The following is a 23,281-nucleotide window of genomic DNA, read 5'->3' on the forward strand; positions in this document are numbered from 1 at the left end:
ATAAGGAGCCAGCAAGATACTGCTAGTTACTCACAATGGCAAACTATGAGACCTGCAGAAGGCCTCAATCACACAGGCTGCGGCCCACACAGGCCAGGCACCAGCTGTGCCCTTAGGTGCTAGAAGAAAACACTTGCCCAGGCATTTGAAGCCGCTCTCCTGTGTTCGGGACGTGTTTTACTGCCAGACTTTGAGTGAGAAGTTCAGTATTAAACCCTGCTTTCTGGCAGCAAATTCAATTGAGATTTGGTTTCACTCAGACCATTCCAGTTGGGCCCATGCTATGGACTGGACAGTTCTCCAGCAGGGGTCATCTGCTCTGCAGGGAGGGGTGGAAGAGACCGCCAAGGGCAGGACGAGAGCCGAGACTTCTCCACTGTCGTCTTCTGCTGGCCACACTGCAGGCCGGCACTGAGCCACTCACCCCCACCCCAGTGGCTCTTACCCCCACTTGGCTACCCAGGATTTCAGTAACACTGATTTTCAATTGTGCTTTATTTACTTATTTAAGGAAAGCACTCAATTTCAGTAATGATGTTTTGCAAACTTTCCCTTTCCCACCAAATTTCTCCATCCTTTGTGTTGCCAAAAACAATCTCAGTGCCCAGGGTACAGGCAAAACAACAGACCTGCCAGAGATTGGCCAGAACTTCAGCAGCCAGTCAGGCCCTGACCTCCACCTTCTCCAGACCATCCTTTAACCTGTGCTATTCCAGACCCAAGGCTCAGCGCAGGGTGGAGGAGCGCGGTAGGTAGGCCTGAGCCCCAGGCCTGGGCGCCTGCCTGGCTGGGTTAGACGACGGGCTGGATGCAGTGGAGCCCCAGAGCGCACTCATCACCACCAGGCAGGGTGTGAACAAGCCCCCAGCTTGTGGCCATCTGCTCCTTTCTACCCGGTGAGTTCTCAAACAGGTTTCCCAGATCCCGTTGGCATGCAATGAAAGCTGTGGCCCTCTCACCAAGACACATGCATGGACACACAACTTTGAACAGGGATTTTCAGGGGAGGAGTTGGTTCCTGTAACCCTCAGGCCTATCCATGGACCCCAAGTTAAGGTGCTTCTAACCCCTGACTTCAAAGAGCATTAATGTCTCCAACTGTAGCCCCTCATGCTTTCCAGTTACTGGGTTCTCGCAGAGCCCCCCGCTGAGTGTTCTAATCCCTCCCTGCTGCATCCAAGTAAGGGAGCCCCCCCACACCCTGCAGCACAGGCTACAGTTGCCCTGCCCTTCTCATTTTAGCCCCAGCCAATGTCACTTTACAGAAATGACAAGGCCGAGCAGCTCTGAAGGGATAGGAGTGTACATGGTTTATACTTTGCAATGTCCCTTGGGAAACAGATGTGGGGTTTTTTTGTGTTTAGTTTTTTTCAGTGAGAGGCAGGGAGGCAGACAGACTCCCTCATGCACCCCTATTAGGATCCACCTGGTAAGCCCACTAGGGGCAATGCTCTACCCAACTGGGGCACTGCTCCCTTGCTCAGCAAGAGAGTTCTTAGCACCCGAGGCAGAAGCCATGGAGTCATCCTCAGCACCTGAGGCCAACTCGCTCCAATCCAGCCATGGCTGCAGGAAGGGGAGAGAGAAAGAGGAGCGAGAGGGGGAGATGGGGAGAAGAGATGGGCGCTTCTCCTGTGAGCCATGACCAGAAATTGAACCCAGGATGTCCAAACACCAAGCCAATGCTCTATCACTGAGTCAACTGGCCAAGGCTAGATGTAGGTCTTAAGTGAAGGCATTGGACCCTCATCTCAGATACTAGCCGTCACTGGTATACCTACCCCAACCTGGGTATGAAGCTATGACCACAAATCTCTGATGCCAACCCCAAGTCAGGTCAGGCAGAGGGGGGAGCTTGCTACATGCCTTCAGCCATTCTAACTCCTCCTGCTGCGATGTCCCAACCCGCCACAGAGCTGAAGTCCTCTGGATCTGTAGTTACAAATACCCCTAGGGAGTACTGACACCTCCCTTTGTCTAAGTGTCTAGCAGGCTTTCCTAGGTACTGCTGACTCAGAGCAGGTCTGAATTGGCAGTCTGACACCTGGGCAACGTGGGTGCAGGGCTGAGCCACCAAGCAAGAAGTCTGGATGGGAGAAGGGAAGCAGACTCCCCCTGCAGCTAAGTCTCCAAGAGTTGGCTGGGCAGAACCCTCAGAAAACCTGGGCAGGTAAGAAATGAGACACTGTGGACTCAACGTCTCAACGGGAGACTTGAGTCACCCTACCCACCAGGCAGGCTATGAAAGTTTGATTCAATCTCCCTCCAAATTCCCCAGAGAAAAGGAGGGAATGATGGGGCAAGAGGCGAACAAAGGAGACCTCTGACCCTCAGGAGTAAGTCCATTACATGTCAGGGCCACCAGCACAGCTGGGGAGTGAGATGCAACTGAACTGAGGGAGAGCCCCCAAGGCCTTTCCCAGAAGCATAGCATACAAAGGACCCTGAGTTCTCTTCGGTCTGGGACCCATTAGAACTGCTCTCTGGTAACTAGGGAAGTTTAATGTTTAGCAGGGTCCCTGTGTCAGCAAAGTGAAGGCCAAAGGACAGGCAGGTCAGAGGGGCCCCGGGAATGAGAGGGCAGTGCACGGAGGGCCTGTCCAGGAACAGCGCCGAGAACGGTCCTGGCTTCCCCCAGTGCACCCCTGCCACAGCCGTGCCAGCCGGAAAGGACCTCGGGGCCAGGCAGTGCCTACCCATTCTGACAGGGACAGGGACAGGCCCAGACACAGCGGAGACCAAGTTCTCTGCCCCAGCACCTCCCCCAGCCCTGCCAATCACCTGGGCGAATCACTGCAGAGTCACCTGGAAACAGACTGGCTGACTTAACTCCCAGGTCTAATATGAGGTAAAAATGCAACCTGGCATAGCACTGCCTTCCAACAAGAAAGCACCCAGGTGTCTGCAGCTCCCCTTCAAGGCTTGTCATCGGATCTCACTTCTGTCTTGCTTTCATTTAACTCAACTGCCCCAACACTGGACACACAAAATGGCTGCTTGGTGCTGTGGGATCTGTCTTCACTTCAGAATGGCTGTCCTGTTCCGAGCACCAGCTCCAGGTTAAGAACCAAGAACTTTGCCCAAGATTTCTTCATTTTCGGTGATGACTTCTGTCTGGGCAGCAACAGCCATGGATAGCACAGACATGAGCATCCTGTGAGAAACTACCCCCCCCCCCCCCCCAGAAAGAGGCCCTTTTTATCAGTCTCCAACTTTTTGGCTATGCTCCTGGGTGGAGAAGAGTTAGAAGGTCTGGGGGGTCTTTCTCTGCAGAGACAGCTGCTTGGTCCGCAAGGCCCCACAGTGAAAAAGGTGCCAAGAAGAGGCTGAAGCCTGAGGACACTGCCCAGCTGGCCGTGACTGGCCCACTACTAACCTCCTCATCTGTTGTCCTTGATTCACTTAGACTCCCTGAAGTCTTTCTGGGTTCAAGAGAACTAGTCTTCTGGCTCTGCCCCAGCCAAGCTCCTTAGAATTGCCCCTAGGCTCTCGGGCAGCACCAGGGCCCCCTAACCCGCTTTCTCGGGAGACAAGGACCGGAGAAGCAGCCCCTCCCCCAGGAAGCTGGATTCAGAAGAAGCCAATTCCTGCTCTGCAGAATGGTCCCCACCTGAGACAGGCTGGAACTGCTTGGTCCACCCCCAAGTGCTAGTTTAGAGCATGGAGGAGAGACAGATGCCAGAAGGCAGAGACCAGAGATCCTAGGGCCTCAAAGACTCCCTGATTTGGGGGAGATGAAAACTGACAAATCAGTAGAAACATGGGTAGAAAGAGCAAGGTATGCAGAAGGTGGGATCTCAGTGGAGGCTGGGTGCAGACCCAGCTCTGGCCAGTGTCTGCAGCAGACTGTCCAAGGGGGGGGGGGGGTATGTGGAGCCGGCCACCATTACTTATGGGTGCCTCACTTACTTCCACCCCTCAAACCTGGGCTCAGTGTGGAAACTGGATGTCCCTCACAGCTGCTCCTTTCTGCAAAAACAAGACTGACATCACTGTTGTCAGGGAAATGGTATTTTAAAATCATGTGACAGCTACTTCGTGATTCAATAAACATGCTCTGTAAACCCTCACCTGAGAGGCCCACCGACGCTGTCATCTGAGCACGCTGCACTCTGTCCAGGAGGGCAGTCCCACCTGGCTGGGAGGGGAGACCACCGTCCACCACCAGGAAGGAGCAACTAAGTTGACCCAGAGTTGTCAAGCGTGTGCAAAGTGGCCACAGCGCTCCCCGGCAGGTCCTGCACGGGAGCCAGGGGCACTGTCCAGAGCACAAACAGCTCTGACTCACCGAGGAGGGCCTGTCTCCAATGGCCCAAAGAGGCTTCTTTCACCGAAAGAAACTAACTGGCTCCAACCCACTGGGGCCGCTTGCTCTTAGACCGAGAGGCCGGTCCGAGCCCTGGGAGACTGAATGGCTCCCACAGGGGCCTGAAGCCAGCTAAAAACTGAGGACAGTGTCCAGGGCTCTGAGCAGCCAGAGTTCACTCTGACCTCACTGGTGCAGTTGGTGAAAGTTTGCTATGCACCACAGACAGTGAGTGAAGAGTTAAGAACAATTTCTGTTTGCAACTGAGTGACTTCCTGGATCACTCATTTGGCTGCTGCCCCTGACACACAGGGCTCTGCCTGGCAACTGCCAGTACCCTTTCCACCTCCCCCTCGGGTCATTCTCCTTCAGAGAACACATGCAGGAAGGCTCCCTGAGTCACGGAGCGGGGACTTTTCTGGGTGAAATGAGCTGCAGGCTCACAGGCCCTGCACTGCTGGGCCTCCGCTGCAGGAAAAGAGCCCCAAGTAGACATGACAGGGCTGGGGTGGGGTCTGGATGTTGCCCCTGTTCACACCACCGGAAAAATGGAGCCGACACCACCTACCACCTAGAGTTGTCGTGAGAGTTAGGTGAGATTTTTGCCAAGTGCTTGACAAGGTAACTGCACAATGAGTTACTGAGGCTCAAGTGTCAAGGGCTGGCAGCTGACATTGTGGCCATTACAGGGCCACCTATAGACCTGAACAAGTCTGCCCTGTGGGGTTGCTCAACCCTCCATGCTTAGAGCAAGGGCACAGCATCCATTCAAGGGCATGGCCAGTTGACCCTGAATTTGTAGGAAAATATAACTCCTTTCTTCCCAAGAAAGTCTGTGGTTTAGACCTAAAATCAGACAAGTACTGTTCCTGCTCCATCAGCCAAGGTGTCTTCCCTAAGGCCAAGTACTGTGGAACAGCTGTGAGGACCCAAAGACCCACTCAGGCCTCTGTCAGGGCCCAGGGGCTGCTGAGGCTGTGAGCAGCACTGCCAGCCCCGCCCCGCCCCCTACCCACCCCGATGGCAGGGTCACAATGCAGCAACAGCCCAGACTGCCCAACACAGACACGCCAGCATGCTGAGCCCCAGGACAAGTATGCAGCACTGCAGGAAAGGGAACATTCTAAGATGAAAAATGGCAGTTCAAAGCCTCAACAATAGGAAAAAGTTATAGCTTCAGGTTACATAAAATGAAGGAAAAGCCATGGAGATTTGGAAGACAAACATTAAAATCTTCACTAAGCAAATCCACTGGAGTGGATGTGAGAATGCCAATTATCTTCCAAGTAAACGAAATGCAGCCTGATTCAGAAAAGGCAGCGAGCCCCTGTGCTGCTGTTCCGACTGTTGGTAAGTTAAACAGCTCTCCTAACGAACAGCCCCAGGGTGGTGGCCAGCACCAACTCTGACTGCTGAACAGGAATTTCTGCACACCTCCTCCAGAGTGCTAGCAGACAGGGGTGGTAAAACATTCAAAAAAGTCTGACTGGTGGTGGCACAGGGGATAGAGTGTCAACCTGGGACTCTGAGGACCCAGGTTTGAAACATGGAGGTTGCCAACTCAAGCACAGATTCATCCAGCTTGAGTGCAGGGTCGCTGGCTTGAGCATAGGATCATACACATGATCCCGTGGCCCCTGGCTCGAGCCCAAACTCGATGGCTTGAGCAAGGGGTCACTGGCTTGGCTGAAGCCCCCCAGTCGAGGCACATATGAGAAAACAATGAACTACTAAGATGCTGCAATTACAAGTTGATGCTTCTCATCTCTCTGTCTCTCTAAAAAAAACTAAAAAATCAAAAACATTCAGATAACTGCACAGTAATCTGACTGGATAGTTCTTCCTTGAACGGAAATGACCACCTGAGGAACTGTAGCAGTAAGAACTGTCTCTCTTCTCTGAGGTACATGGGAACTGCCCGTCCCAACAACTCTACCAAACCACCCCTCTGGCCTTGGCGGGGGTCTTGCTGGCTCTGACTGCAGAAGGGGAGACAACTCAAGCTGCAGGAGTGACACAGCTCAGGAAAGTCCAGTCCCTCCCTCAGAAAGCATTCCCAGAACAAAGGACAAGAAATGGCAACGAGCTTTAAAAATACAGGGTGATGCCTGGCCTGTGGTGGTGCAGTGGATAGAGCACCAACCAGGAACGCTGAGGTTGACAGTTCAAAACCTGGCTTGCCCAGTCAAGGCACATACAAGCAATCAGTGAACAGCTGGGGTAGAGCAACTACTTCTCATCACCCCCCAAAATAAATAAAATCTTTTAAAACATAATAAAAATAAAAATACAGAATGAGGCAAAAGCAGATTTACAGCTGTGAGTATAAGAAACAGGGTTCTTGTATTATTTGTTAATTGTATTATTTTCCATACGAACAATTATAAACCTACTTTTGCTCACCCTGTATACTCTATTGGCCCTAAAAACATGACTCTCCTCAGGGACAAGGTTAAAGGTGCTGCTGCTCTACAGCCCCTGCAGCTCCAGGCGGCTGCTCTCTGCTCACACCAAGTACACGAGAGGGGAGGACTCCGACTCAGGGCACTGTGGCACTTAATTTCCCAGTGTCCTCACCAGGCCCTCTGGGTCTCAGGAGTGCTCCTTGTCAGCCCCAGGGGCACTGGGCTCTTCACTGTCCTTCCCAGGGAAATCCAGCTTCCTCAGCCTTTGGGCCACAAGAGACAGCAGCCCTGTAACTGTCCCCAACCACAGCCTGTGCCTCCTAGCCAGGACACCTTCACTCTGCCAGCACTGGGTGGGGGAAGCACAAGAACCTGCAAGCACATGGACCCTGTGCAGAGAAAGCAGGTGCCCAGGACCTTACTGAAGCCGCTTATTCACACGAGCCACAGAAGCACCATCCCACCCAGCCTGCATGCTCCCCTACATCTTAGTCACTGAACCTACGAAGCCTCAACCAGACACAAAAGGCCCTGCTCCCTTCAGGACTGAGTATCCTATTCAAAGAACAACTCCAGAGAAAGAAATAACTTAGCTTTCTACCCAATGAGTAAACTCGCTTCATCCTACGGAGCCTCAACCAGACACAAAAGGCCCTGCTCCCTTCAGGACTGAGTATCCTACTCAAAGAACAACTCCAGAGAAAGAAATAGCTTAGCTTTCTACCCAATGAGTAAACTCGCTTCATCCTCCAGATGACCATCTGAACTGAACATTATGTCATTTCCTGGACACAGCAGGCTCGTCGGGGGATCAGAGGGACTATTCTGCATACATACAAAGAAAAGCTTAGAAATGTGTGTGGACAGGAAAGAGGAGCAAGGAAGTGGACGGAAACAGAAACAGGAGAACCAAAGGCAATCACTGCATTTGTTAAACCAGGGAACAGGGAACAGTTCCTTCTCCTTCCACAGTGTTGCATCCAAGCAGCGGGGAAGCAGGTGTCATGGTAACAGTGGAAAAGGAAAAAACAGTGTCAGAGGAATTTAAGTAAAAGGCAAAAGGGCAGGACAAGCACCCAACTTATTTTGGCTACTGTGACCTGCCGCCTATGGGGATGGCAGAGACTGTCAGCCCAGTGACAGCACCGCGATAAATAAGCAAGACTGGAATAAGGGAGCATAGCCACAGCTGAACCACTGCGTCAGGAGTGGCACTTTCCTTTCCCCAGAGGTCTACGCATCACCTTGAGTGCTTGAATAATACAGCTCATAGGTTAGGCTGCTGTCTAGTTTGCATCACAAGTTGTCCAGCAAAGACTCCCCACCACCACCACACCATCCCCCCAGGGCCATGCATCCCCAGTGATCACACTGTGGGACTTCTATGAGCTGAGGACTGACTACTATTCCAACAAGGCCTCATTAGAACCCACAGGTTAACCTGCTTATTCTTATAAAGCTGGATGCATCTTCAGGTTCATACCCTCTTGGCAACACAGAGGAATAAATTTCATCTCTCAAATCTAAGGAGTAAACCGCACACAAATCGTAGAAAGAAACACTAAGGTAAATTCCATTATTGATGAGACATTTTTATTGACATAGGTTTGAATGTTTATCTCTGCTTCCTTTTCCTAGTCAACCAAACAACTGATACAGATGAAAAAATTACAGCAATCTATGTTGGAGGCAATTGTACAAACCCACTGTACAAATCCAAACAGAACTGCTACCTAAGATAGGGCACGGGAAATGGGTCACATAAAGCTTACTTCTTAAAAGCAGTAAAAAGATTCTTTCATTTTGTCAACTGGAGAATAAGATGTAGTCTGGTACCTTTGATGACTTGTTCCACAAATGCAGCACACCAAAAGACAGGTTTCACAGATTCAAGGAACACGTTTTTATTGAGCACACACTATGTACACCAGTCACTGACCTAGGTGCTGGTGATACAGAATACAAAACAAGACTAAAACCCTGCCCTTACAGAGCTCCTGGAACTCACCTTCTAGTTAAATCAAGATAACCCATGCAGAAAATGCCAAGGATTAAACCCAAGGGATCCCTATTGTTTAAGTCAGAAAGAAGCAATGAAGCTCCTAAGAAGTCACCCAAAAAGGCAGGGTTCTGCTGGGCTCCCTGGCCCATGTCCGAAAGAGCAAAGGGTCCCCTTTGCCACAGTCCTAGGCAGGAGGTCAACGCACAAGACTCCCAAGGGGTACACAAGGGCATTTAAAAGTCCATCCCCAAACCAAGGGCATTTCCAACCAGAGTATTTCCAGCTAAAGAGTAAAGCAATGGTTATACAAATCTCAAATTTCAAGAATCAAGACAAGTCTCTGAAATATGAGGAACATAACCTACAGGTAATTAAAAATAAAAAGAACCAAGAAACTAAAATTAAAATGTTTACAGCATTAGAGTTTAAGATATAAAAATGAGAATGTATAAAACATTTTTGCTTAGCAAAATATTTCATTTTTAGCCCAAAAAGTAAGAACAGAGAAAGTTACTATAAGGTAATTAGACAATTTCAAGGGCAGGCAATTTCTGATTTAAAACGTTTCGTTTTTCTATGGTAAGACAAACTTGAAAGTATACTGCTCGCAAAAATTAGGGTATCAGGGAATGTTCAGATACTCCAGCACTTTCAGCCTTTTGCATAGTGCATTTTCACCAACGAAATAAAAGTTGGTTTTGCATCTCATTTACATAATCAAACACCTTTCTTTGACTTGTTTGCTTTTCTGATGTTCTTGTTTAATAAAAAAAAAATCAAATGCTTTTTATCGCTTCATATTCATTTAGAAATATCCCCTAATTTTTGTGAGCAGTGTAATTTGCTCAAACTTGGCTTTACATAATGGTTTAATGTACAAAGTTTTATAGGCATCTTTGGGACTTCAAAAAAAAAACAGGGTTCACTGGGTTTAAAAGTGGTTGTGAATAAAAGAAACAATTCTAAAACCAAAATGGAAACAAGTAAATTACATAGCAAAATGCACTGAGAAAAATAAGCTACAATAAAACCTCATTCATTAAAATTCATTAGGGACAAGGCAAGTTTAAGTTGATGACAATGTAAATAAATTTAAATAGAAAAATATTTAAATTCTCCAAGAAATACAAATGTATATATTTCAGGGATAAAGACTAAATTTTGAATACATCAAAAATAACCCAAAACAAAACAATGTGGCCTCATGAAAATCCTCATGAAAGGTATTTTGATGTAACTGAAAAGAGTGATTAGTAGTTGGCATATCAACTGGTAAAAGAGTGCTTTTTAAAGAGAGCTTGAAAACTGTTTGAGTAGTTCACATCCAACAGGCTTCCTTACACACTAGTAACTGGTTAGGAAAACGTTTCCTTCAGCTTAAGTCATTATCGTGAGCTCCAAGAGGAATTAATGAGGTTTTAAAAGCAGAAAAACAAAGATTTCAAATTATAAGATTCCAGTATCTCCCATACCAAAACAGTAGTAATGAAGCTTCAATTTGGAAAGCCACTACTACACAACATTGTGAGGACCAGATATTAACAGCTGGAAGCAGGACGTTAAGAGCACAAAATCCTACCAGTACTGTACTAGCGGTTCCTTTACTCGGAAATACAAAACTGCAGTCGTACAATGACACAGCAGAGCTACTGCTTATTAGAAGGCACTAAAATGTAAGTTTCCCAGCAGGGAGTGAGAGAGAGAGAAGTATTTCTGAATGCAGTCACAGTGGCCTAAGCTGTGGAAATTCGGTTAGGTTTTAACATCACACATTAGCAGCAAGATACACCAGCACTTCAGGTTTCTGAGTGACATGATTACAGTCAAAATCAAGCAAATAAAAACCAAAACAAGCAACACATGAACTCTGAGCTTCCATATTCCCCTTTCATGTAAGATACTGATGCAAACCATCATTATCCAGGAAAATGTGGCTTTCACTACAGTTAAATCTCGATGTGTCTCCCAAGTAGAGGGTTTATAAAATAAGTTATTCTAAACCTTGTACATTTAACTTGGGTGTGAGGGAGACACACAGATATGCATAAGCAGCACGAGAATCACTCCACGGCTCCAGTCTGGTTCCCAACCCATCCGAGCTTGGCCAGGGCCTGATGAGACAGGAGGCAGAAGCCCAGATGGTGCCAGAGAAATCACTAGGAGACAATCAAGAAATGACTGTATCAAGTGTCAGGAACTGATCACAAACAAAAAGAACAGTTTATAAGTATCCCAACAAGGAAGACAAACACTCCCATTTCATCTTTAGAAAGAATCAAGTCACTGAAATTTGATTTCTTGTAAGTTGTTGCCATTTGCTTGAATGAGATCTTGAAGGTTTTCCATTTATTCTCCACCCAGTTTAAGAGCACATGACTAGAAATCTGTGATAAGAATTTAGCAAAGTCTTTTCCCTCCTTTTCCTCCTCATGCCAACGCAAGCACTGGAAAATTCCAAACAAAATCAAGTTAGTGGTACAGAAAGTTCATGACCTACCCGTGTGACTAGTGAGCACAACAGTGACACAAAAGCATGAGACATAAACTCAGTTTCTTTACTCTGTTAGATTAATCAAAAGTTAAACTTGAAAAACTGAGTAAAATCCAAACAAAAGAACTATTCTTACCAGTAAGAATCACATTCCTGGCCAGCCCCAGACGTGGAACTGAGAGCAGCCTGCTCCCCGGTGGGCCTGGGGCCTGCGCAGCGTTCCAGGAGCCCCGCCCCGCCCCGCCCCCCACATGCTCAGCAGCACCTGCCCCCACCGTGCCTCGTGCCCCATGCCCGGAGTGTCACTCACACCCTTCAACCAAAGCAAACGCTGCAAGGCAGAGAACAGAAGGACATACCACTTATGGCTTCCTGGGCAAAGTATTTGACATCCATGTCTTCATCTTGGCCTAACTTCTGCAGTACTGGCTTAACTTCCTCCTGCAAAGCACTGAAATTCAACAGTATTATCTGTGAAAGGCAGTCTTCTGGATCAGAAAAATGCTTTATAGTATATATATATGCTCTAAGGTTATTTTAAAAGTTTAAAATAAAAAAAAATATTTTAAAACACCTATAGGTTTAACAAGTACTAAATATCTACACTTCTTTCTCAGTAGAAATAGTTTCAGACAGTGATCTTACACATTTATGAATTTAAATATAAAAGTCAGAGTACAGGCCCTGGCCAGTTGGCTCAGTAGTAGAGCGTCGGCCTGGCGTGCAGAAGTCCTGGGTTCAATTCCCGGCCAGGGCACACAGGAGAAGCGCCCATCTGCTTCTCCACCCCTCCCCCTCTCCTTCCTCTCTGTCTCTCTCTTCCCCTCCCACAGCCAAGGCTCCATTGGAGCAGGGATGGCCTGGGCGCTGGGGATGGCTCCTTGGCCTCTGCTCCAGGCGCTAGAGTGGCTCTGGTCGCAACAGAGCTACGCCCTGGAGGGGCGGAGCATTGTCCCCTGGTGGGCAAGCCAGGTGGATCCCGGTCGGGCGCATGTGGGAGTCTGTCTGACTGTCTCTCCCCGTTTCCAGCTTCAGAAAAAATACAAAAAAAAAAAAAAAAGTCAGAGTACAGCCTGACCAGGCGGGGGCGCAGTGGATAGAGCGTTGGACTGGGATGCTGAGGACCCAGGTTCGAGACCCCGAGGTCGCCAACTTCAGCGCGGGCTCATCTGGTTTGAGCAAAAGCTCACCAGCTTGGACTCAAGGTCGCTGGCTCAAGCAAGGGGTCACTCAGTCTGCTGAAGGCCCATGGTCAAGGTACATGTGAGAAGGCAATCAATAAACTAAGGTTTCGCAATGCACAACAAAAAACTAATGATTGATGCTTCTCATCTCTCCGTTCCTGTCTGTCTGTCCCTGTTGTCTATCTCTCTCTCTGACTCTCTCTGTCTCTGTAAAAATCACTCAATCTACTTTTAGCTATCATTCCCCACTAGGAGGTAAAAACTTTAACCTACTTTTTTTTTTTTTTTTTTTTTTGGGTGACAGAGACAGTGAGAGTCAAAGACAGGGACAGATAGGGACAGACAGACAGGAAGGGAGAGAGATGAGAAGCATCAATTCTTCATTACGGCACGTTAGTTGTTCACTGATTGCTTTCTCATACAGTACGTGCCTTGACCAGAGGGCTATAGCAGAGGGAGTGACCCCTTGCTCAAGCCAGCAATCTTGGGCCTAAAGCCAGCAACATCTGGGCTCAAGCTAGTGACCATGGGGTCATGTCTATGATCCCACACTAAAGCCAGCAACCCCGTGCTCAAGCTAGTGAGCCTGTGCTCAAGTAGGCAATTTTAACCTGCTTTTAAAATATGAATAACGCCTTACTGGGCGGTGGCGCATTGGATAGAGCGTCGGACTGGGATGCGGAAGACCCAGGTTCAAGACCCCAAGGTCGCCAGCTTGAGCGAGGGCTTGTCTGGTTTGAGCAAAAGCTCACCAGCTTGAGCCCAAGGTCACTGGCTCGAGCAAGGGGTTACTGGGTCTGCTGAAGGCCCGCGGTCAAAGCATGTATGAGAAAGCAATCAACGGACAATTAAGGTGTTGCAATGCGCAACGAAAAACTAATAACTGATGCTTCTTATCTCTCTGTTCCTGTCTGTCTGTCCCTGTTTATCCCTCTGTCTCTGTAAAAACAAAACAAAACAAAAAAAATGAATAATATGCCTGACCAGGCAGCTGTGCAGTAGATAGAGCATCGGACTGAGACATGAAGACCCAGGTTTGAAACCCTGAGGTCACCAGCTTGAGCACGGGTCACTGGCTTGAGCATGGGCTCACCAGCTTGAGCCCAAGGTCACTGGCTTGAGCAAGGGATCACTTGCTCTGCTGTAGCGACCTGGTCAAGGCACATATGAGAAAGCAATCAATGAACAATTAATTAAGGAGATTAAGGAGCCGCAACGAAAAATTGATGCTTCTCATCTCTTTCCCTTCCTGTCTGCTGTCCCTACCTGTCCCTCTTTCTGACTCACTGTCTCTGTCAAAAAAATAAAATTAAATTAAAAATAAAAAGAATAATATTAAAATCTTACTCAGTATCTAGAATTGGTCCAATTTTCTGTAGAGATTTGGCCACATTGAAACGGACATTCGCCACTTGGTCTCCAGCCATTTTCAATACAATTGGCAACATCTGCTTAGTGGTTATTTCCTGACCACAGGCCACAGACAGTGCCTAGAAAAAGAAATAAAATAGCATATGTAAAATATTTTTATTTTTAATATATGCCAAAATCTAAAGACAAATTAATACTTAATACGAAAGTAACTACCAACAGGAAAATGTTTCTATTTTGAACACTAAATGAGGGATATAAAATAGCATTAAAAAAAACCCAAAATACAAAACAGGCCCTGGCTGGTTGGTGCAATGGTAGAGCGTCGGCCAGGCGTGTGGATGTCCTGGGTTCGACTCCCAGTCAGGGCACACAGTAGAAGCACCCATCTGTTTCTCCACCCCCCAGCTTCTCTCTCTCTCTCCCTCTCTCTCTCTCTCCTCTCTTTCCATCCTGCAACCAAGGCTTGATTGAGCGATTTGGCCCCAGGTGTTGAGGATGGCTCCATGGCCTCCTCCTCAGGCGCTAAAAAAGTGGCTCCAGTTGCAATGGAGCAAGGGCCCCAAATGGGCAGAGCATCGCCCCCTAGTGGGCTTGCCTGGTGGATCCCGGTCAGGGCGTATGCAGTTATCTGTCTCTGCCTCCCCTCCTCTCACTAAAAGAAAACAAAATTTTAAAAATTAAAAAAAGAAAAAAAGGCCCTGGCCAGTTGGCTCAGTGGTAGAGCATTGGCCTGGCGTGCAGGAGTCCCGGGTTCGATTCCCGGCCAGGGCACACAGGAGAAGCGCCCATCTGCTTCTCCACCCCTCCCTCTATCCTTCCTCTGTGTCTCTCTCTTCCCCTCCCGCAGCCAAGGCTCCATTGGAACAAAGTTTGCCTGGGCGCTGAGGATGGCTCTGTGGCCTCTGCCTCAGGTGCTAGAATGACTCTGATTGCGGCAGAGCGCCACCCCGGATGGGCAGAGCATTGCCCCCTGGTGGGCATGCCAAGTGGATCCCGGTCGGGCGCATGCGGGAGTCTATCTGACTGCCTCCCCATTTCCAACCTCAGAAAAATTAAAAAAAAAAAAGGAAAGAAAAAAGGCCCAGAATTAGGCCAGAATTCATAACTGACTTTACTACTATAGATTTTAATGAGTTGAAAAACTGACATTTGCTCTCATTTCTTAACTATCCAAATTAATCAATATTAGAAACATATTCCAAATAGAAGACAGTATTTCAGAATTCAGAAACACAGTCCTGATGAACTGCTTCAACGCCTGAGTTTGGCAATAACAGCTGTGTAATACTTACATTAACGCAGAATAAAGTAGTCATTCTATGCAAATAATTAGGATCATTTGCCATAACTAACACTTTGGGAATTATGGCATTTTGGGCCCACTCTGTACCAAACTTCTGCACTAGTTTCATGAGGTTGTTGATGGCAGCTTCACGAACGGCATAGACTGCAAGAGTGAATAACACTTTGTCATGCTGCTCACATTATGAGCATCACTTACTTTACTTACATTATCATCAACGGTGGACCAAGCACAAAATTCTGTACACACACCAGAATTTAGCCGTACTGCCATGGCAAATGTGTTTGGCTACAACTCATAATACATGGACTTGGTCTTATTAGTTTTTTTATTTTTTTATTTTTTTATTTATTCATTTTAGAGAAGAGAGAGAGAGAGGAGAGTCAGAGAGAGAGAGAGAGAAGGGGGGAGGAGCTGGAAGCATCAACTCCCATATGTGCCTTGACCAGGCAAGCCCAGGGTTTTGAACTGGTGACCTCAGCATTTCCAAGTCAATGCTTTATCCACTGCGCCACCACAGGTCAGGCCTGGTCTTATTAGTTTTAAAATGTGTAATATGTCCAAAGAAAAAGGAGGTAAGGAGCTCGTTATAGGCATTGCTAATTAATTAACAAATATGAGTGCCTGCTATGTGCTGTGTATTACAGAAAGAATCTGTAACATATTCCACCTCAAGATCATACCCTCAAAGAAAGGAAAGCAAATGTACTTATAAGAAATCACATGGTATATGACTGATTATAATAAAGTATGAAAGTGTATAGTAAGGATTTTGAGGGCTGTAGGAGTTTAGAGATGAAAGAACAGGAAGATCTAAAAAAGCTTTGGGAGCCTGACCAGGCAGTGGTGCAGTGGATAGAGCGCTGGACTGGGATGCAGAGGACCCAGGTTCGAAACCTCAAGGTCACCAACTTGAGCACGAGCTCATCTGGTTTGAGCAAGGCTCACCTGCTTGAGCCCAAGGCCGCTGGCTTGAGCAAGGGTCACTCAGTCTGCTGAAACCCCCCTGGTCAAGGCACATATGAGAAAGCAATCAATGAACAACGAAGGTACCGCAACAAAGAATTGATGCTTCTCATCTCTCTCCCTTCCTATCTGTATGTCCCTATCTGTCCCTCTCTCTGTCTCTCTCTGTCTCTGTCACACAAAAAATAAAATAAAAAAATAAAAAAGCTTTGGGAGAGACCTTGCACTGGGCCTCAAAGATTAGAGAGGCTCTGTGTAAGTACAGAGAAGAGGACGGTAACTCCTGGAAAAGATAAAAAAATTGACCCAGGAGCCCAACTGGTGGTGGCACAATGGACAGAGCATCGACCTGGAACACTGAGGTCCCAGGTTCAAAACCCCAAGGTTGCCAGCTTGAGCACAGGGTTGCCAGTTTGAGCTGACTGTGGGATCACTGACATGACCCCATGGTCACTGGCTTGAGCCCAAAAGTCGATGGCTTAAAAACCAAGATCACTGGCCTAAACAAAGGGGTCACTGGCTTGGCTGGAGCTTCCCGGTCAAGGTGTATATGAGAAGCAATAAATGAGCAACTAAAGTAATGCAAAAAATTGACCCAGGGACAAAGGAAAGAACTGAAATCTGGGAAAATGTGAGGTTAGACCCTTAGAGTAGACACAAATCAGAACATCTTGAAAAGCTACATTTAGATGTTGTGTAAAAAAAAAAGATGGGGTTTTGAAGCGAAGTTGTCAGATGATGACCAGTGTGGTATTTTAGCAAGATTAGTCTGGCAGTGACAAGAACGGCCTACGGTGAAAGACAGCAAGGAGGTAGTTCAGAGGCCACCACGATCACTGCCACAACAGCAAATAAAAGCTTCAGACCATCTTGCCTTTTCCCCTTAAGAATGTTTATGTTGAGACATGTCAAATGTCTTCTGTGAATAAATGTAACTACTTTAACATTTACTAGTTCCCGACAAGATCATGTATCGAAGGTATCATAAATTAGATGGGAAAGGCCCAAGCTACTACCTTCTCAACAACTGCCTGCTCCATACAGCACTGAGCACAGACAGGTGGGGCCGCTGCACTTCACAGTCTAGTACTACCCAAAGGTAGAGCTTGGATAACAAATCTAGGGGTGTGTGTACTGATTCTGTCTTCTTTTCCCTCCAGGTAGGCCAAACCCTCCTAGGTGATAGAATGGGCAAGAACAGCTACCTGAACAACAGCCCGTCCTGGACAATTTATATAAAGCTTCCAGACAGGAACTGTTCAACTCTTCCCAGTTTATAAAGCCTTTTAGGTAATGCCATTAATGAAAACAAGCAAGGCTGGAGAGCCAAGAAACCATGTTTATATCATCAATAAGACCCTGACCAAAGTCTGTTGGAGAATCAACCCATCAGTAACATTTAGACCCATGTTCTCAGGAGTAAGCTCAATCAACTCTTTTATCCATAATACATTCACATCCACAGTCTTCATCATTGACACAACACCCTCCATGCTGCCTCCCCTAAGGGGGAGCAAACTACAGTATAGGTGTCTTCTTCTCCAATTCTGTTTCTCAGTTTCCTTGAGATTTTTCTCATCCTAATGTCATTACTATAGGAAGGGATCTCACCATCACAGAAACCAGAGACAGAGTACACATACTTGGCCTTTACCCATACCTTAAACTGCACTCAAGTCTACTTGGCCAGATGTCCACTACCATATTTCCCCATGTATAAGACACTCTCGGCCCTGGCCAGTTGGCTCAGTGGTAGAGCGTCGGCCTGGCGTGCAGAAGTCCCGGGTTCGATTCCCGGCCAGGGCACTCAGGAGAAGCGCCCATCTGCTTCTCCACCCCTCCCCCTCTCCTTCCTCTCTGTCTCTCTCTTCCCCTCCCGCAGCCGAGGCTCCACTGGAGCAAAGATGGCCCGGGCACTGGGGATGGCTCCTTGGCCTCTGCCCCAGGCGCTAGAGTGGCTCTGGTCGCAACAGAGCGACACCTGGGAGGGGCAGAGCGTCGCCCCCTGGTGGGCGTGCCGGGTGGATCCCGGTTGGGCGCATGCGGGAGTCTATCTCTCCTCGTTTCCGGCTTCAGAAAAATACAGAAAAAAAAAAAAAAAAGACACTCTCATGTAAGAGACGCACCTTAATTTTGGGGCCTGAAATTTGAAAAAAAAATGTATTACATAAAGTTATTGAACCCAAGTTTTATTCATCATAAAATTCATACAACTCCTCATCACTGTCAAAATTCCCATTCAGTCTGACCAGGCAGTGGCGCAGTGGATAGAGTGTCGGACTGGGATGTGGAGGACCCACGTTCGAGACCCTGAGGTCACCAGCTTGAGTGCGGGCTCATCTGGTTTGAGCAAGGCTCACCAGCTTGAGCCCAAGGTCACTGGCTCAAGCAAGGAGTCACTCGGTCCGCTGTAGCCCCCCTCCCCATCAAGGCACATATGAGAAATCAATCAATGAACAACTAAGGAACCGCAACAAAGAATTGATGTTTCTCATCTCTCTCCCTTCCTGTCTGTCCCCTTCTCTGTCTCTGCCACCAAAAAAAAAAAAAAAATTCCCATTCATCTTGTCCCCATCTGTGTCTGTTGATGAATCACTGCCTTCATATATTGCCTCATCCTTGGTTCCATCTGTGGCATTTGAAATGCCATAACCACTGTATATGACACACCCAGTTTTTACAACCCAAATTTTTCGAAAAATTGTGCATCTTATACATGGGGAGATACGGCTTTGTTCTTAGCACCTCTCAGTGTTGTTGCCAAAGAATACAAACAGTTCTTCTTGTCTTCTTTCTTGTTTTATCTCTCCCTTCCTCAAGGTCTGACTTGTAAGGTTCTTTTAAATGTCTAACATACTCTAGCCTGACCAGGTGATGGCGCAGTGGACAGAGCATCAGACTAGGACGCGGAGGACCCAGGTTCAAAGCCCCAAGATTTCTGGCTTGAGTACGGGCTTATATCTGGCTTGAGCATGGCCTCACCAGCTTGAGCATGGGGTCACAGGCTTGACCATGGGATCATAGACATGACCCCATGGTCGCGGACTTGAGCCCAAAGGTCGCTGGCTTGAGCAAGGGATCATTCCCTCTGCTATAGCACACCCTCCCCTGCCTCATCAAGGCACATATGAGAAAGCAATCAATGAACAATGAAGATGACGCAACAAAGAATTGATGCTTCTCATCTCTCTCCCTTCCTGTCTGTCCCTATCTGTCCCTCTCTCTGACTCTGTCTCTGTCAAAAAAAATTTGAAACTTAAATAAAAAAAATAAATGTCTAACATACTCTATACACTGTATATTTTTTCCTTGCTCCTCTAAAAAATAAATTCTTCTAAATTCCTCCCTCAGTACTGTCCACTCAACCACAAGAACAGAGAGGTGAGTGATACTTCCTGCCTTATACTTCTCTGGATTTATGAAGCAGTAATCTAAAATGTAAAAACAAAATAATAGAAATCCCATGTGATTAAGTATAAAACAATTTCAGAGCTGACATTTCATTGATTCAAAGAATGCTTGTAATACCCATTTTAGTATATTGGTATAAAAAACAAAAACCAGGCCCTGGCCGGTTGGCTCAATGGTAGAGTATTGGCCCGGTGTCTGAGTATCCCAGGTTCGATTCCCGGTCAGAGCACACAGGAGAAGTGACCACCTGCTTCTCCATCCCTCTCCCTCTCCCTCTCTCTCCCCCCCCCTTCTCTCTCTCTTCCCCACCTACAGCCATGACTCGACTGGTGACTGGTTCGAGTGCACTTGCCTTGGGCACTGAGGATGGCTCTGTGGAGCCTCCACTTCAGGCACTAAAAATAGCTTGGTTGCGAGCATGGCCCCAGTTAGCTAGAGCATTGGCTTCTCACTTAAAAAAGAAGAAAAAAAAAACAAAAAAAAACAAGCATCTCTCCTGCTCCCAAATGGGAAGAAAAAAAAAATCTGAAGAAAAAAAAAACCAAAAGAATAATTAACATACACAGAGCAATCCTACACAGAAAGGCTGTCGGGAATTGAATTCTTTGTGGTACACTAGGACTTTGAAAGTTCATTAAAATAATCTAGAAGGCCAGCTTTCAAATAAGCATAGAGGCCCTGGCTGGTTGGCTCCGTGGTAGAGCATTGGCCCAGTGTGTGGACGTCCAAGGTTTAATTCCTGGTCAGGGCACACAGGAGAAACTACCATCAGCTTGTCCACCCCTCCCCCTCCCACAGCTAGGGCTCCATTGGCCCCAGAAGTTGGCCTCAGGCACTGAGAATGGTTCCATGGCCTCTACCTCAGGAGCTAAAATAAAAATGGCTCTGTTGCTGAGCAACAGAGCAATGGCCCCAGATGGGCAGAGCCTTAACCCCCAGAGGACTTGCCAGGTGGATCCCTGTGGATCCCAGTCAGGGTACATGTGGGAGTCTGTCTCTCTGCCTCCCCGCCCAATAAATAAATAAATAAATAAACAAGCAAGCATAGAATCTTCTGGGACATGTCATCACACGAATGTTAAATATGTATCAGAAATAACAAACCTTTTTTCTAAAAAGTAATTTTAGCCTTTGCTCTACCCATTTGGGGCTGCTGCTCTGTTGCTTGGCAACCAAGCTATCTTGGTGCCTGAGGCAGAGGACATGGAGCCATCTTCAGTGCCAGGGGCCAATTTGTTCTAACCATTCAAGCCATGGCTGTGGGAGGAGAGCAGAGAGAGAAGGAAAGAAGAGGGAGAGGTGGAGAAGCAGATGGTTGCTTCTGTGTACCCTAACTAGGAATCAAACCCAGGACATCCACAATCCAGGCCAACAATCTGCCGCTGAGCCGACCGATCAGGGCCTCTTCACACTCCTAACCATATGATCTCCCATATGATCCAGATATGCCCTTAACAAAACTACCTACATGTTCAAGAAACATAAATGTTTCCACTCCTTCCAAATATCCAGGCATAAGCAGCCGCAGAAGAACAAATACACTCAGTACTGAAGATGCTATGGAACTGAAACAGAATGCCTCCGTACCCACCACAATGTGAACCTGAAGCTCACAGGGCATTCTGTCATGAGCCCATGGCCCCAGCTAACAGGTCTCAGAGCACACTGAAGCTGCAGGTCTGCACCAGGCAGGGCCTGGCACAGACCTCACTGGTAGGGCGGGCACCCTTCCCACCCACCACTTCCTGGCAGACAAGAGACACATGGACCCAAGACCTTGTCAAAAAGTCACCTGCTAACAAATTAACATATAAAATAGTTTAATTTATAATATCAATAGTCTTGTATATTTTGATAAGCAGTAGTACCAGTTCTCATTTGCAACAGTTTGTGACATGTGAAGAAAAGGATTCTGTGAAATATATTATTAATGCAAAGAGAAGTTAAAGTACTGAAAACCTATTTTCTAAACGCTTTTCCACCTGATCCTGACCTGAGGCTACAGCTACTGTGATGGCAGCAGCCAAGGGCAAAGGCAGTAACCTTGCCTTTCACCAACACCAGAAATCTGGGCCCTCTCTGTCTTATGTCAAACTGACACCGCCCACTCCTAGACTCCTTCAATGTGTCACGGTGTATCTCCTTCTCCATGTCACTCAAAGAAGCCAAGCAGCCATTTCTTCCCCGTAGCCTTTCATCTGATTCCAATCCTGTCCAACCGAGATGGCATGGTCAAGCAGAAGACCCTGAGATAAGAAAGAAGTGAGTGTATGTATAAAAGAGACAGTCTGGCCTGACCAGGCGGTGGCGCAGTGGATAGAGCGTCGGACTGGGATGCAGAGGTCGCAGGTTCAAGATCCCGAGGTCACCCGCTTGAGCGCGGGATCACCTGGTTTGAGCAAAAAAGCTCACCAGCTTGGACTCAAAGTCGCTGGCTCAAGCAATGGGTTACTCGGTCTGCTGAAGACCCACTGTCAAGGCACATATGAGAAAGCAATCAATGAACAACTAAGGTGTCACAACGAAAAACTGATGATTGATGCTTCTCATCTCTCTCCGTTCCTGTCTGTCTGTCCCTATCAATCCCCTCTCTCTCTCTCTCTCTCTCTCTGTCTCTGTAAAAAAAAAAAAAGAGTCTGAAAATAATGTAACAGAATGAGTAAGAAACAGGGCAAAGAGATTGTTTATGGAGAAAATTAAGATAGAAAAATCTGGTAGAAAATAGACATGTAAAACATGTTCAGAGGAAGCTAACTGGAGTATAATCAAAGTCTTTCTCTCTCCACTAAGTAGGCAAAATATCTGCTCAGATTAGAATTTTTCTCTAAAGAGAAACAAATAAACAAAACGGGATATATGCAAAACACAAGCATTCTATATTAACCTGGTCTTAACTTTTTTACTTACCATGGTCCACAAGCCAGGCCATACATAAGGAATTGAGCTTTTCATCAAAGAATTCCACACCCTAGGAATACAGAAGATTCTATTACTACACATCCCCAAAGTTTAGAAATCAAGATGGTCTCTTTATATTAACAAAAGTGACCTGAAAGCTACAAAACACTTGTTTCCAAACAAGCTGAATTCAGGAACCAGACAGAAAAGGAGTATCATGGGATTTCATTTACTAACTGTAAGTCTATTTTATTGCACAGAAATCAGAAACAAAGAAAGTCTAAATGAGATGGCCCAGGCCCTGCTAAGGGGGAGAGAATTGGGTGTCCAGGAGCCACATACAATACTACAGATGAGTAGAAAGAGTGCCGTATAGATTGTCTGCCAAGCAACATCTAGATTATTTGTAAAACTGAATTACCCAGGAAAATACCTGTGAAAATTTTTATTTCATTAAAAAAATTGTCACCTGACCAGGAGGTGGCACAGTGGATAGAGCATCAGACTGGGATGCGGAGGACCCAGGTTCAAAACCCTGAGGTCGCTATCTTGAGCACAGGTTCATCTGGCTTGAGTGCCGGCTCACCAGATTGAGTGCGGAGTCGCTGGCTTGAACGTGGGATCAGATATGTCCCCATGGTCACTGGCTTGAGCCCAAAGATCCTGGCTTGAAGCCCAAGGTCACTGGCTTGAGCAAGGGGTCACTCTCTCTGCTGTAGTCCCCCAGTCAAGGCACATATGAGAAGCAGTTAATGAACAACTAAGGTGTCACAATGAAGAATTGATACTTCTCATCTCTCTCCCTTCCTGTCTGCTTGTCCCTATCTGTCCCTCTCTTTGTCTCTGTCACAAGGTAAAAGAATTGTACTTTTTTCTTTTTTTAATTAAGTGAGAGGCAGGGAGGCAGAGACAGAATCACACATGTGCCCCAACCAGGATCC

General features: G+C 47.0%; 2 protein-coding genes across 4 annotated transcripts in view; one reads left to right on the forward strand and one right to left on the reverse strand.

The window, feature by feature from the left end:
• SIK2 (salt inducible kinase 2) overlaps positions 1-21,009 on the forward strand; it is a 144,558-nt gene extending 123,549 nt beyond the window's left edge. Inside the window, exon 15 of one of the 2 annotated variants that reach the window (XM_066244378.1) lies at positions 20,955-21,009. In XM_066244378.1, the coding sequence (XP_066100475.1) occupies positions 20,955-20,994 (40 nt within the window). In that variant the 3' untranslated portion in view covers positions 20,995-21,009. Of the gene's footprint in view, positions 1-17,191; positions 18,247-20,954 lie in introns of those variants that run through there. The other variant, XM_066244395.1, reaches the window with a different exon arrangement.
• PPP2R1B (protein phosphatase 2 scaffold subunit Abeta) overlaps positions 8,600-23,281 on the reverse strand; it is a 34,424-nt gene continuing 19,742 nt past the window's right edge. For both annotated transcript variants that reach the window (XM_066244417.1, XM_066244408.1), the window contains exons 11-15: positions 22,350-22,410; positions 15,055-15,209; positions 13,736-13,878; positions 11,564-11,655; positions 8,600-11,157 (exon numbers count right to left, since the gene is read on the reverse strand). In XM_066244417.1, the coding sequence (XP_066100514.1) occupies positions 11,141-11,157; positions 11,564-11,655; positions 13,736-13,878; positions 15,055-15,209; positions 22,350-22,410 (468 nt within the window). In that variant the 3' untranslated portion in view covers positions 8,600-11,140. The remainder of the gene's footprint in view (positions 11,158-11,563; positions 11,656-13,735; positions 13,879-15,054; positions 15,210-22,349; positions 22,411-23,281) is intronic.

Source organism: Saccopteryx bilineata, chromosome 1 (assembly GCF_036850765.1).
Source record: "Saccopteryx bilineata isolate mSacBil1 chromosome 1, mSacBil1_pri_phased_curated, whole genome shotgun sequence".
NCBI lineage: Eukaryota > Metazoa > Chordata > Mammalia > Chiroptera > Emballonuridae > Saccopteryx > Saccopteryx bilineata.